At 40.1% G+C, this 15,875-nt stretch overlaps 1 protein-coding gene across 1 annotated transcript in view; it reads right to left on the minus strand.

The window, feature by feature from the left end:
• The window catches only part of SLC9A8 (solute carrier family 9 member A8), a 73,641-nt gene extending 58,224 nt beyond the window's left edge, over window positions 1-15,417 (minus strand). Inside the window, exons 1-2 of the mRNA XM_063297076.1 lie at window positions 15,270-15,417; window positions 7,977-8,155 (exon numbers count right to left, since the gene is read on the minus strand). Coding sequence (XP_063153146.1) covers window positions 7,977-8,155; window positions 15,270-15,283 — 193 coding nt within the window. The 5' untranslated portion in view covers window positions 15,284-15,417. The remainder of the gene's footprint in view (window positions 1-7,976; window positions 8,156-15,269) is intronic.
• Between the last annotated feature and the right edge of the window lie 458 nt (window positions 15,418-15,875).

The raw sequence follows: 15,875 nt of genomic DNA on the forward strand, positions 1-15,875 counted from the left end.
CTGTCAATTTTGTTAGCTAACAAAGAGTTCCATCTTATAACAGCACATTCAGAAAATGGATCATTTCGTAAGTAACAGTAGAAACAGTAGTAAATTAATCATTCATTTAATCCCAAAATGTTTTGGAATTCATAACTTGCAGAGCAGTCAAACAAACAACAACCTCATAACCAGTAACAGTAAACCAAGGAGAAGCAGCCAATATTCTAGCAAAAAAAAAAAAAAGGGGGGGGGTTGTAAGAAAGTCTGCAAAAGTCCTCAAATGCCCCAGAAAAAGAAAAAGCAGGGAGTGTTCTAATGAATAAATTTAGTAAAGTTAGATAAATATGCACGTTACTAAAATCTTAGACAAATTCATCGAACAAAAGAGACTAGGACATTCCAGCCAGGCTTTTCAAAAGTTCTAGTTCTGTGTAAGGACTTTTTGAAAAGCCTGGCTGGAATGTCCTAGTCTCTTTTGTTCAATGAATTCGTCTAAGATTTTAGTAACGTGCATATTTATCTAACTTTACCAAAGTTAGGCCATGCATCGTCTTGTGCTATTCAAGAACAACTCTGTCCATTATAGACATGTCAGTAGACATTTTATCTCCACTGGATTTGGGTTTTACATAGAATTGTTAACAATCCAGTGGAGATAAAACGTCTACTGACATGTCTATAATGGACAGAGTTGTTCTTGCATAGCACAAGAGGATGCACAGCCTAAAATCACACATCGAGACCATTTGGGGGAAATTAGATCTGGCACAGAATCTAGACAATTCTGGGCAAGAAAACTCTAATAGCATTCATTCAGCAGTCAACCCACAACATCTTGTCACAGGCAAAATGCAACCCTGCTCTGCTGAGATAATGGGGGCTGTGTTGAATACTGTAGAAGATATTATTGGACACAGCATGTGATATTGCTGTGACAAGTGACACAGTAGTCAAGTGAGAAACACTCATTCAACAAAGCAAAAAAAAACCCAAGAAGTGGCAAAGGAGAGCAAGAGGTTACCTAAGCAGCCATGTTGTCCATGTCATTGACTGTTTTCTTCCCCTCTGCCCACTTTTTAGAAGTTATTTAGGTATTTATTTCTCCACCCCAATATTTTTTTAAAAGTTGCCCAAGTCTAATCTTTAATAAGTCAGTTGGCAAGCGGGGCAGCCATACAAGGTGATACGTTTACAAATAAATAAATACAGGCCTTTTTCTATATACTGAGGGTGGGATGCTTTCCCACAAGTCTGGACCTCAAGTATAACAATGTAACATCAAGAATAAAGTTTCCAAGACTTTTTCGCCATTGTTTGGAAAGCAGCCCATTCAGGTTTAATTTGGACTGAATTTATCAAGTATATTAGCCTGCTTATGTAAAAGTTTCCAGGAAGTTGCCTCATAATGAATCAGATGGCTAGTACAACTACCTTCCTTACTATTGTCTGCATTGCTGTCAGTGGCTCCTGAGTTTCATACAAGACTTTTTCCTGCCCAACCTAGTGATATCATGGATTGAATTTGGAAGTTATGTGCTCTATCAATGCTCTGTCAATCACAGCATCTTGTCCTATTCTTTTTTACTAGTTTCCCCCTCATTGCCACAGAAGGGTCATTGCTGAGATACACCCTGCAGTCAAACATCCAGCAGCCCATTTACCAGTTGATCAATTACATTCAACAACTGACTCGGGAGCTTTAACAGCAGCAAACTTTTCAGAGTAGTAGGACAGAATTTTGCTGTATCATACTTTCTCCGTAGTTCAGTATAGTCTCTTCTACAAGCTCACAGTGCTTCTGTAAAAAATACCATTCAGAGTACTGTTTGGGCTGGAGTGGCATATAAATTGCAGGGAGGGAGGGAAGGAGTTGGGATAATCATGCATATTGTCAGCCTGGTGTAGTGGTTTAAGGCATCAGGGTAGAAACTGGAAGACCAGGAGTTCTAGTCCTGCCTTAGGCCTGAAGCCAGATGAGGGATGTTGGGACAATCCCTCTCTCTCAGCCCTAGGAAGAAAGAATGGCAAACTACTTCTGAAAATCTTGCCCAGAAAACTGCAGGGACTCATCCAGGCAGTTGCCAAGGATCAACACTGACCCAAAGGCAATCCCCCCCAAACCCTCCTCCAACCAAGCCAGCATCTGTAGAGCCCCAGGGAGTAAGTTTTGTTGTGCCGGATTTTGTGATCTTGTTAATATAGAGGTTGCATCAGTGTAGTTGCACAAAATCACTCTCAGGAGGTTGTGGAGAAGATGGAACTGGCTGCTGTCAAAATAATCTTACCATAGCCAAGAGTTTAGTTTGTGATGCCAAATGTGAAAAGGAAACAAGGAAAAATATCTTTGCAGCACATGAATATAACTATTTAGAAGTTTCTTTTACAGTATCAACTACCCTTTTCTTTAGCTTTAAATATTCCATTTAATGCTTTTCAAACATTAAATTGGTCCTGGAGGCCAGACAGACATTAATTCTCTCTAAAGACAAAGGATAAAGGACTGTTTAAAAAAGACATGAACTATATATATTCAATCCTTATTTTCTTATATTGTTTCACATAACAACATCTCACGAGACACTATCATAGCATTTTTCTTAATAAGCTTATAAAGAAAAATCTAGGCTTTCTGATATTAGCTGGTTTCACACACTGCACTAAATCATAATCTGGTTTAGTATTATATAAACCCAAATACAAAGCACTTACAGCTATTCAAAAACATCACTAAAAACCAACAAGAACTTCGTTTTATATTTTTGGAGAGGAGAATCACTTGTTAATTTTAACTACATAATCACATTTTAGATAGGGCACTCTTTTAGGGCCACTGCCATTAGTGCCCTATCCTTTAAAAAAGATCCAGGAGTCATCAAAACTGGTTTCCTTAGGCCAAATAACTCCATAATGCAGTTATAAGATTTGCAACTATTCAGTGCATAATGTGCTCTTATCCTGCTTAAAAAAAAAGCCTTCAGTGCCTTCCCCATCCGTGAGAAAGAGTAGCATAAGATATACTTGAATATTTAACATCGAGGAGCTTCTGGGTCAAGAAACCTTTTTAGATAGTTATCTCAAAATGTGTGGTGGATTCCTGCACTGCGGCTGGTTCCCAGCGGGTGAATGCGTTCCAGACTGATAAGAGGCTTCGCAGCCTCTGTTGCTGGGAGGGTTAAGAGGTTCAAGGTAGCTCTGCCCTAGAGCCCTTCTGGGTTATTTCCCACAGGTTAGTTGAGTAACCTTAGTCTGGCAAGATTCTGTCTATAGGGTGAGATCAATAAAGGACTAGAGTCGGAATATTGGCTCAGCGTGGTTCTTGCCCTGGTTTCCTGACATCAATCTTGCCAGACTAAGGTTACTCAACTAACCTATGGGAAATAACCCAAAAGAGCTCTAGGGCAGAGCTACCTCGAACCTCTTAACCTTCCCAGCAACAGAGTCCAGGCTGCAAAGCCTCTTATCAGTCTGGAACGCGTTCACCCCCTGGGAACCAGCTGCAGCACAGGAATCCACCAAATCACCCCCTCCTTCAGGAACACATTCCATCACAAAATGGCAGTTATTTGTGTTCCAGTTCTTACTAGGATCACCACAGGACTGCAGATGGATACAGGTGACTTCTCCAAACCAGCATAGTTGTTTTTTCCCCAGAATAATTCCCACACTTGCAAAAGATCAAGCATTGTTAAAATAGAAATTGCAATCCAACACATCCAGAGTGTACTAGGCTGTGATGATATAAACCATCATTTAAACTGACAACCAGATTTTCAGGAAAAACAAGGCTTACAAGGTAACTATGTTTGTGAAAACACAACCAGATACAATAATGGAAAGCAAAAGGTAGATAATATATACAGACCTGTATGAATATATCTCACATACAGAGTTATCTAGTTCACATAAAGGCAAATTAAATAAAGCAAATATATCAAAGAAAAGAAAAAATCCTCTGATGCTATGAAAATCTAGTGAAAGAAAATGCTAAAATATTTTCTCTCATTATTAGAGAAACATTTCTCTATCATATTGTTAGTAATATACATCCTTGTTATTTTCTTACTTGGGGCTCTCAAAAAATTCAGAACCAGACTTTGATGGATTTGTTTTAATGGATCTGTAAAATCATTCCTGGGAACAATTTTTTCTATGACAAAAATGTTGGATTACACAGCTGCATATTATGGAGAAGCTCACTCTGTAATCCTAGACCTGTTTACTCAAAATGAAGTCACCTTCACTTCAGTGTGGAAGCAGGCATAGAAATGAAATCAGAGAATTCTTTCTCAGACTGAAAGTTCAAGGAAAAATAAAGCAAACATGCCTTCACATTCTGAGTGCAATGAAGGTGCAAAACCCTTTAATTTTAAGATTGGAATTGTGGAAGCAGTTACAGAGTTTAAGTAAAAAAATATAGTTAAGTGCTTAGGTTACACACTGTCGTGCTGAATTAAAGAATGAAGCAATTCTCTTTCAAAATTAAATCAGTAAATCACTTGGATTTGTAGCACTGATTTGGTGATATGGGCTACACGCAGTTCTCCATGATTTTGTAATGGAACTTCTATGTACTATTACTTTATACAGGGAGTTCCTGTGTATTTTGTTTTCTAGAAGCTACATAAACATACAGAATATCAGTGTAAATATACATATATATAGAAAACAAAGTAACCTATTTATGGCAGAGATGATTGATTTCAGGACCCTCACATAGTTCACATTGGCAGTGATCCTGTTCTAATCTTGTTCAGTCAGTTCCCCCAACAATAACAGTTCTAAAGAATGATATAAATTTCCATCCACATATAGAGATGCACAAAAAAGCAATTACACTAAAACTCAACAGAGCTTTGCAGTACATTTATATTCTTATAAGGATCTTTCTTGTTAGAACACATAAGCTGTGGTTATCAAAGACAGGAAAGTGTTAAAAACACTCACTCACTGAAACTCATTTCCTGTATACCAAGAACATGAAACAGAAACACCAACAGGCTCTCAGAGATACTTAGTGACCTAACCCTGTCTCTTCCTGCCAACCTAGCAGTTCGAAAACATGCCAATGCGAGTAGATTAATAGGTACCGCTTCGGCGGGCAGGTAACAGTGTTCCGTGTAGTCATGCTGGCCACATGACCACGGAAGTGTCTATGGACAAACGCCGCTCTTCGGCTTTGAAACGGAGATGAGCACCGCCCCCTAGAGTCAGACACGACTGGACTTAAAGAAACCTTTACCTTTACTAACCCTGTCTCACAAAAATCATTACACTTTCTTCAGAATATTTTTAAAATGTAAGAACTGGTCCTATTAATGGCCATTCCTCAATGGCTTTTACAGATGTACTTTGTTGGCATCACCAAAGCTTCTTGTCATTATAGTTCCTCCCCTAACAGTTGCTGCTGTTGTTATATTTTCATCCCACCTTTTCAATTTGTTTGAAAATCAGTAAGGTACAGTTAGGAACAAAATGACCCTGATAGTAATATGCTGTTCACTATCTTTATTCTAATTAAAGGTTCATGACTATGAATTTTCTATTTTGACTAGGAAAAATCCTCATTTAAGCAGGCAAATAGTGAAACTCCAGGAAAAATGAAAAAATCTTTCTAAATTACCACTATATTCACACAATCCACAAAGTAACCTATAAATTGGCCAATATACGAAAAGCCGGTCTACTCGCCGGCTCTTCATTCCGCCGAGGTAGTCAGCTCTGCTTTTAGTGGAGCTGCATTCAGTTTGCCATTTCTTCCCCGGACTTGACATTGCCCACAAGTGCTCCATACAGTTGCTCCTCATGAGGAGACTGCAAGACAGCAGTCTCTGGCAGGTTTAGAGCTCTGGGAGACAAGGGAAAGCCATCTTTGCTCAAACCACAGTTGGTGCCTTTTCAAAGGACACTGGGTTCACCTACTTCCTTTTCTAATCACTTTCAGAAATTGCTTAACTACTTTTCAGCTATTAGGAACCTTTGGAACAACACGTTTTACAGCACTGGGTGAATTTCCTATAATCCTTAGCGATAAGTTTTAAATACAAGTTTAAGGACTTAAAAAAATATTTTGGGATAAACAACAAAAGGGTGATTAGAACTTTTATTTTGAAAAGTTACAAACAGACTAAGGGTCCAGATGGATTTGAAATAAGATTTTGAAATTAATTATAGGAATCCTTCCTATGGGAAAATACTTTTGTTTTGAATTTAAAAAAAAACATGATGGGATGGGACTTTGAAGGTTGGACACTAGAGGGAACCAGAAGGAACTAAAGATTACAATTAAACCAGAAGAACACTTACAATCGTGTGAAAAAGGAAGTACACCCTCTTTGAGTTCTATGGTTTTACGTATCAGGACATAATAAAAATCATCTGGTCCTTAGCAGGTCTTAGAATTTGGTAAATACAACCTCAGATGAACAACAACACATGACATATTACACCGTGTCATCATTCATTTTACAAAAATAAAGCCAACATAGAGAAGCTATTTTACCTTTTTTTTTTTTACCTGTTCAATCGTGTCCGATTTTCAGAGACTGCCTGGACAAGTCTCTACAGTTTCTTGGCAAGGTTTTTCATTTTAAGGATTTGTTTATAGATAAGAAATGGGATATGGGAATAAGAGATCATTTACTGTATTTCAAGAGAAGGCGATAAGTTACTAAAATTGTTTATACTCGTTGTGATGAAGGGAGATGTCATTTCTTTATATATTTTTCTTTTTCTTTACTATATTCTTATTTCTTCTTTCCTTTCTATTTTTTCTTCTTATTCTTTTCTTCTTTTTATATTGTATTAGTTTTTATCTTTTTAATTGTAATTTTTTAATAAAATTACTATAAAAATAAATTGGCCAATATAAAGCTTTGGCTAGAATTACCCTGCTATTCGCAAGAATCAAGCTATTAGATTATTTGTTTACCTTATCCTGGGTACAGTCACTAATCTGATATATGCACAGTGTTAAGGTATGGTTTATTTAAACATGAGCTTGCTCAATAAATCACAACTGGCTGAATCTATATACCATACTAAAACCTAATCAATGATTTATTGTTTTTGTACAATGTGGCTGAGCCAAAAGTATGAACCCAGTCTTTGACTGCATTTACACATTATATTTCATCTTAAAATGTTTACATTTTCATGATTTGTATGTGGCCAACAGCTACTCTTACATGCAGCCACAGAGGTTTGCTAAATGGTTAGAACAGCCAAAGTGGCACAAGTTGCATTTAGCTTAAACGTGCTGTTCAACACAGGATGATGCTATTTCCAGAAGGTTTAATCTTAACATAATATACTGAGACCCATACACAGAGTGGTTTGAGGTAGACGAGATCAAGCATCTGTAAACATTTAACAAACTACAAATGCACTTGCCAACATCTCCTGGATGGGGATTTGACCCATTAAACAAGGGATGGATCACCCATGAACCACATGAGATTTCTGAATTGTTTTTTTGCAGTTACTCATATCCCATTCTGACAACAAAATGAACATTGACAGTACAGTTTTCCATTCTTTGGGAAACAGAAACTCTTAGAAAAATGTTGCAGTCCTCTAACTGCCCCACCTCCACCACAAAAGCCTTCTGGAAACGTATGCGTGTATTTATTCATAAGGTATAATCCCCTCTAATTCAAACCGTTATCCTAATGAGTAACAAAGAAACCCACATCTCAAGTGTGGCCTCCGATAAGTAGAACACTTTATGCCCCTGATCTAATAATGTGAAATTCAACATCCCTGGTATTTCCTTTACATGCATGAGTAAAAGGGTATGCAAATTTTAATTCTGAAGGAGGAAAGCTAATGTTCCCATCTGCTTCCTTCTCACTTGGAAACTTAAGAATAAATAAATACCTCTTCCATTCCACTTTTTCTCAACACTAACAATACAGGTCAGGAACTATAACTGATATTGTATTTCACAGCCTTCATCTTTCCATGATTGCTATCAAAAGTAATTAATAAGGGATTACCTAGTACAAGGAGACTAAAGAATATAGTCATGCCACTCGACTGTTCTTCTTGTTGAGCCTGGACACCAGTTTGCACTGGAAGGATTGGTTTGGCAGGTGTAGGAAGCACTAGTTTCGTGGTGAGGGCCAGGGTGGTATGAAGGGTGAAATTGAATACATCATGGGTCACATTTAAGAAGCTGTAAGAGAATGCAAACCCAGGTCAGACTGAGTAGAAACTGGACTAAAAATAAAAACAATGTCTAAAACACAGAATTTAGAAAAACTATTATTTGAGAAACAACTGCCTAACTTTCAACCTGTCTGAAAAAAGCTCTCCTTAACTATAGGCCTTGCATAATTGCTATGTAAATACTTTGACTCCAAAACCTCTTGGAAAAATATTGCAGTGAAATGATTGTAAGAACTGTATGCGAAGAGTACCTGAAGGAACATTTGCTGCTTTCTTAAGAGTACTGTAAAGGCATCAAAACAAAACAAAAATAAAGATAAGCAAAAGACACCTACAAGTACATAATCCAGAAGAAACAAAGAGTGTCTAAGAGACTGAACTTCTTCAGGAGGAATGGATGGGTGCATATTTTACTAATATTCTCAATTATCAGTTAATAGCTATGGGATAGTTATTAGGGCTCTGCACACTTCAAAACCGATTTGGAAGAAATAATACTGGACTTCACACAAGGACACAGCATCTCTCTGCGATTTGTTATCAGCTATTATGGATCTCCAAGGAACAGAGGGTCTAAATAAATAAATAAATAAATAATCAGATGTAGTAAGAATTTCTTCAGCAAAGGATCATTACCTCGTCGTGGTGCTGGAGCGTGAGCACCTCAATGATGCCATGAGCTAAACTGTGAAGGGCCACCCAAGACGGGGAGGTCATGACAGAGAGGTCAGATTATTTGCGATCCCTGGGGAAGGTAATGGCAACCCACCCCAGTATTCTTGCCGTGAAAACTAAATGGATCAGTACAACCAGAGATATGTCGGTATACCATTGGAAGATGAGACCCGCAGGTCGGAAGATGGTCAAAATGCTACTGGGGAGGAACAGAGGATGAGTTCAACTAGCCCCAGACGTGATGACGCAGCTAGCTCAAAGCCGAAAGGATGGCTAGCGGCCGACGGTGCTGGTGGTGAACGGCAAATCCGATGTTCTAAGGATCAACACACCATTGGAACCTGGAATGTAAGATCTATGAGACAGGGCAAATTGGATGTGGTTATTCGCAAGATGTCAAGATTAAAGATAGACATTTTGGGTGTCAGTGAACTGAAATGGACTGGAATGGGCCACTTCACATCAAATGACCACCAGATCTACTACTGTGGACAAGAGGACCACAGAAGAAATGGAGTAGCCTTCATAATTAATCGAAAAGTGGCTAAAGCAGTGCTTGGATACAATCCAAAAAACGACAGAATGACCTCAATTCGAATTCAGGGCAAGCCATCTAGCATCACAGTGATCCAAATATACGCCCCAACCACAGATGCTGAAGAAGCTGAAGTAGAGCAGTTCTATGAGGATCTGCAGCACCTACTGGACAACATGCCTAAAAGAGATGTTATTTTCATCACGGGAGACTGGAATGCTAAGGTGGGCAGTCAAATGACACCTGGAATTACAGGTAAGCATGGCCTGGGAGAACAAAACGAAGCAGGACATAGGCTGATAGAGTTTTGCCAAGACAACTCACTCTGCAGAACAAACACTCTCTTCCAACAACCTAAGAGACGGCTTTATACATGGACTTCACCAGATGGACAACACCGAAATCAGATTGACTACATCCTTTGCAGCCAAAGGTGGCGGACATCTATACAGTCGGTAAAAACAAGACCTGGAGCTGACTGTAGTTCAGATCATGAACTTCTTCTTGCACAATTTAGGATCAGACTAAAGAGATTAGGGAAGACCCACAGATCAGCTAGATATGAGCTCACTAATATTCCTAAGGAATATGCAGTGGAGGTGAAGAATAGATTTAAGGGACTGGACTTAGTAGATAGGGTCCCGGAAGAACTCTGGACAGAAGTTCGCAACATTGTTCAGGAGGCGGCAACAAAATACATCCCAAAGAAAGAGAAAACCAAGAAGGCAAAATGGCTGTCTGCTGAGACACTAGAAGTAGCCCAAGAAAGAAGGAAAGCAAAAGGCAACAGTGATAGGGGGAGATATGCCCAATTAAATGCAAAATTCCAGAGGTTAGCCAGAAGAGATAAGGAATTATTTTTAAACAAGCAATGCACGGAAGTGGAAGAACACAATAGAATAGGAAGGACAAGAGACCTCTTCCAGAAAATTAGAAACATTGGAGGTAAATTCCAGGCAAAAATAGGCATGATCAAAAACAAAGATGGCAAGGACCTAACAGAAGAAGAAGACATCAAGAAAAGGTGGCAAGAATATACAGAAGACCTGTATAGGAAGAATAACAATATTGGGGATAGCTTTGACGGTGTGGTCAGTGAGTGTCATGTTCACATTCTAATGTCTGGTTAACATTGTAACGTTTCACATGTCATTCTCTGTTCCGTATCCCTTCACCCGGGGTTTTTCCATTCTGTTGCCCTCCCTTGTTTTGAGGGCTTGGAATGCATGTTTGGGTTTGCGCTCCTGTTCAAGGTTACTTTCCCAGGCGCGTCTAACGGCATTCAGCACCTGGGAGGGGGAGCGTCCTGACGGGCGACGGGGCGGGACCTGCCCACAAGCAAGGCTTTTAAGTTTGTATTTGGCGCGCTTTTGCTCATTCTCAGCTTTCTCTGTATTTGCATACTATTCCTTTAATAAATCAGTTATCTTTAAGCCCGAGCTTGTGAGACTGAGTATTTGGGTTTAGGCAATCATTACAGTGAGCTAGAGCCAGACATCCTGAAGAGTGAGGTTGAATGGGCCTTAAGAAGTATTGCTAATAACAAGGCAGCAGGAGACGACAGCATCCCAGCTGAACTGTTCAAAATCTTGCAAGATGATGATGTCAAGGTAACGCATGCTATATGCCAGCAAATTTGGAAAACACAACAATGGCCATAGGATTGGAAAAAATCAACTTATATCCCCATACCAAAAAAGGGAAACACTAAAGAATGTTCAAACTATCAAACAGTAGCACTCATTTCACATGCCAGTAAGGTAATGCTCAAGATCCTGCAAGGTAGACTTCAGCAATTCATGGAGCGAGAATTGCCAGATGCACAAGCTAGGTTTAGAAAAGGCAGAGGAACTAGGGACCAAATTGCCAATATCCGATGGATGATGGAAAAAGCCAGGGAATTTCAGAAAAACATCTATTTCTGTTTTATTGACTATTCTAAAGACTTTGACTGTGTAGATCACAACAAATTGTGGCAAGTTCTTAGCGGTATGGGGATACCAAGTCATCTTGTATGCCTCCTGAAGAATCTGTATAATGACCAAATAGCAACAGTAAAAACAGACCACAGAACAATGGACTGGTTTAAGATTGGGAAAGGAGTATGGCAGGGCTGTATACTCTCACCCTACCTATTCAGCTTGTACGCAGAACACATCATGCAGCATGCTGGGCTTGAGGAATCCAAGGCTGGAGTTAAAATCGCTGGAGGAAACATTAACAATCTCAGATATGCAGATGATACCACTTTGATGGCTGAAAGCGAAGAGGAACTGAGGAGCCATATGATGAAGGTGAAAGAAGAAAGTGCAAAAGCTGGCTTGCAGCTAAACCTCAAAAAAACCAAGATTATGGCAACCAGCTTGATTGATAACTGGCAAATAGAGGGAGAAAACGTAGAGGCAGTGAAATACTTTTTATTTCTAGGTGCAAAGATTACTGCAGATGCTGACTGCAGTCAGGAAATCAGAAGACGCTTAATCCTTGGGAGAAGAGCAATGACAAATCTTGATAAAATAGTTAAGAGCAGAGACATCACGCTGACAACAAAGGTCTGCATAGTTAAAGCAATGGTGTTCCCCGTAGTAACATATGGCTGTGAGAGCTGGACCATAAGGAAGGCTGAGAGAAGGAAGATAGATGCTTTGGAACTGTGGTGTTGGAGGAAAATTCTGAGACTGCCTTGGACTGCAGGAAGATCAAACCAGTCCATACTCCAGGAAAAAAAAGCCAGACTGCTCACTTGAGGGAATGATATTAAAGGCAAAACTGAAATACTTTGGCCACATAATGAGAAGACAGGACACCCTGGAGAAGATGCTGATGCTAGGGAGAGTGGAAGGCAAAAGGAAGAGGGGCCGACCAAGGGCAAGATGGATGGATGATATTCTAGAGGTGACGGACCCGTCCCTGGGGGAGCTGGGGGTGTTGACAACCGACAGGAAGCTCTGGCGTGGGCTGGTCCATGAAGTCACAAAGAGTCGGAAGCAACTAAACAAATAAACAACAAAGTGAGAATTTAGCACAGGAGCAAACATACCTCAAAACCCAAAAGATAATCAAGAGAAAATAGTCATATTTAAACAATTTTAAGGCTAGCTCTTGATAGCCTTCCCAGCTACAGTTCAGTATTCTCATTACCTCCTTTGCTCCCATGCTGGCAAAGAGGCAAGGAAGGATGGTGCATATTCACATGCTTGAAGTAACATCCAGTGGGTTTCTGAGTTTTGCATTCCATATGTGATGCAGAAAATATTGCTAATTCACAGTATACTCATGCTAATATATTGAAGAACGCAGGAAAGAGTAACTGAGTTAGTTATGCCCTTACCCACTCCTCTTGTAAAATGTGATACTATGCACTAGAGCTATAGAGCTAAGGCTACTATCATACAGCTTCAGCTATATTTGTATTTGTACTGAGCATCTCAAAATACATTTCTAATTCTTGATGAGAAGGGGACAAGAGTGATGAGCTCTGCCTCAGATTTCAACAAGATACTTAGAGCACTGTTGGTTTCTCTTACAGAACCAAAAGTTTTTCTCTGTGAGAACATTAGAGGTCTAACGGTCATGTCTAAAGCCACTAAGTCTTAGATGAGGTAGTGTGTAGTCTACAGGACTGATGAATGTGTGATACCATTTGATTTCAGTTCCCATCAACCTTGGCTACCATGATGATTTCTGAGGCATAGCAGCAATATAGTTCAGCAATACCTGACAAAGAGTGCAAACAAGAATGGAGAATCATGGTACATCTGATTGCAGGAAGACTGTATCACAGTGCTTTTAACTGCTTTTCATGAGATACAGCAGAGATGAGAACAGGTGTCTTAGCCACATCAGTAAAGAGTGGGCAACAGAGATGACAAATATATGATGGTACTTCTATTGATGCATGATGCTACAATTATTCATTTAAAGGTAACAGGAAATATTCAAGGCAGAGATATTTGAAATATTTAAATATTGTTTATGCACAACAAAAATAAATAGAAATGCATGAAGATCCAAAATGGTGATGTTCAAGAGTGAAGGGCTTTATCACAATGTATTAGATTAAGAGTAAACATGGAAAATGTTTATTGTGCTCTATTTTCCAAAAGAGATGAGAACAAGTCTAAATGCACTTGTTAATCTACATCCCCCTCTAAACATGGAGAATCATTTATTCTTTTTTATTTCATGTTCTCTTCTAACCCAGAGGATAGTCTGGTTTTTAGTGTTAGCACTGCAGTAAATATAAGAATGGCATATTCTTGGATCTCTCTTAAAGACTTCTCTCCATAGAAAGGCTACTTGCTTTACTGTGGTTTGAATAAAATACAATTGGCAGAGTTCTCACAACATATGGAGCCGCATACAAGCAAATCACATTTTGATTCAGTATAGTATGAGGCGAATCATAGTTTTGAGGACAGTCAGTGAATGAACAAAGTGTTGATTTGGGCTCAAGGCACTAAGGTCAAAACCATCCTAAGATTAGACAGCCTAAAACTCAGGATAACTAATGTATGAACTATTTCATTTTATTCATTCAATCTTGAAAACAGGTTGGGAGGGGAATAGACAACCTAGCATCCTCTAGATATTTTGGAGAACAACTCCCCAAACCAGTAGCAAATACCTTTTCAACCAAAAGATATGGAGGACTCCAGATTGCCTACCGTTATTTTAGTGATCTTTGTTTTGTGTCTTCAATTCAGTCTTGACTCCTGGCTATTGCCGGGACAAGTCCCTATAGTTTTCTTGGCACCATTTTGCAAAGTGGCTTGCCACTGCCTTCTTCTTAGGGCTGAGAGTGAGTGTCTGGCCCAAGGTCACCCAGCTGGACTTGTGCCTAAGGCAGGACTAGAATTCACAGTCTCCCAATTTCTAGCTTGGTGCCTTAACCACTACACCAAACTAACTTTCTGTTTAGGTTCACAAACTAATAAATATATTATTCTCTGCACAAAAATATGGTAGTTATATTTATATGTAAGGTCTTGCTTGAGAAGAGAACATTCTTTCAAGTCTATAATAGCTTTGATATACCTAACATGGACAAATTAGGTATAAAAGTACCCAAGTATTTTTTAACAATAAAAAAGAGGGGGGAAAAACCTATATAAGGCCAATTGTCTTCGTATATGTCTTTGCACTAATGCAAAGTTTGAAGTAATACTATAATTCTTGCACCGATATCCAATAAGCAAAGAAGACTGCTATTCTTTTAATTATCATTGCACATCTGTAAGCCTTCTTCTCATGACCAGGCAATACATTTTTGCTCTTCCTCTTAGGTTGCTCTGCTTACAAATAACTACCATGTTCAGAATGTGTGTGTTTAAAGAACATCAGTACTTTAACTTCTACATTTCCTGGAAAAAATTCTGTGAGGGCTGACAGAGATGACTCAGGTTTCCACATCCAACTCTGAAGGCACCTCTGAACTTCCTCTTTACATCCGCAGGAGATGGGACAGCAGCATCCCTCCCAGCCTTTCCCAATCAGGAGTCTTCCAAATGTGCTCAACTCCGACTCCACCAGCCAGCTCAGCAACGACAGCTGAGGATGACAGGAGTCGTATTCCAACACACCAAAGAAGACACCTGCTCGAAAGGCCAGGATGGCGGGGGGTGGGGGGGGATCGTAATCCAACATACCTGGAGACCCCCAGGTTGGAACGACCATGCTGAATGACTGCTCTGTGGGGAGCTGCAGTCCAAGTCAGGGAGACCTCACAGGAAGGACCCGGACTTTCTCTCACGCTATTCCTGACTGCTGATGGGGTGAAGGTGTCGCATTTCTTCTACGCGGCCTTTCACCCACCCAAAATCTGGCACCACCGACCCCCTCAGCCCGAGAGGAATTCCCACCTCCTCGCCTCTTCCCCCACTCCCGGAGCCCTTAAAGAGAAACCACTCACTCGGTTAGCGCCATTTGCTCGCTTCTTCAAATCTTAACGAGGGGGGAGAATATATTATTTCTTTCCTCCTCACCCTCCCCCACACCATAGAGCGTTAGAACTAAACTATCCGCAGGCGACTTCCGGGTTCTTGTGTGCGACGCTCTAGAACCGGCATGACGCACCTCTATGGCAAGCAAGACCCACGGAAGGACAGGAGCGGGAATCGCGGCTTAGCGCGTGCTCTTTCTGGGCCATAACGGCATCGAAGCGTGGTTGGGGCGTTACGTCATGGCCGAGACTTCCAAGTCTGGCCTCGGGGGATGGCGCGTCATTTCGCCGGCTGTGTGATGAATTGTTCCAGAGGCTTCCGAGCAGTAGCACCCACCTGCTGCTGTGGTATAGCCACTGTAGGGAAAAGAATGACGTGCTGGCTTCTGACTCTTGGTGTGGAAAGAGGGAAAGCTTGAGAAATTAGTCAAGCATGATAACTCAGGGCTAACCTAACCATAGCGTAATCAATCCAATTTTCAGGATTAATCTGGCATACTAAACCATGTTATGTTGGATTCATGTTGGGGGAATTCAACCACTGGCTGGATTATCACAACCCATTAAATTGTGATT

This window comes from Candoia aspera, chromosome 3, assembly GCF_035149785.1.
Source record: "Candoia aspera isolate rCanAsp1 chromosome 3, rCanAsp1.hap2, whole genome shotgun sequence".
NCBI lineage: Eukaryota > Metazoa > Chordata > Lepidosauria > Squamata > Boidae > Candoia > Candoia aspera.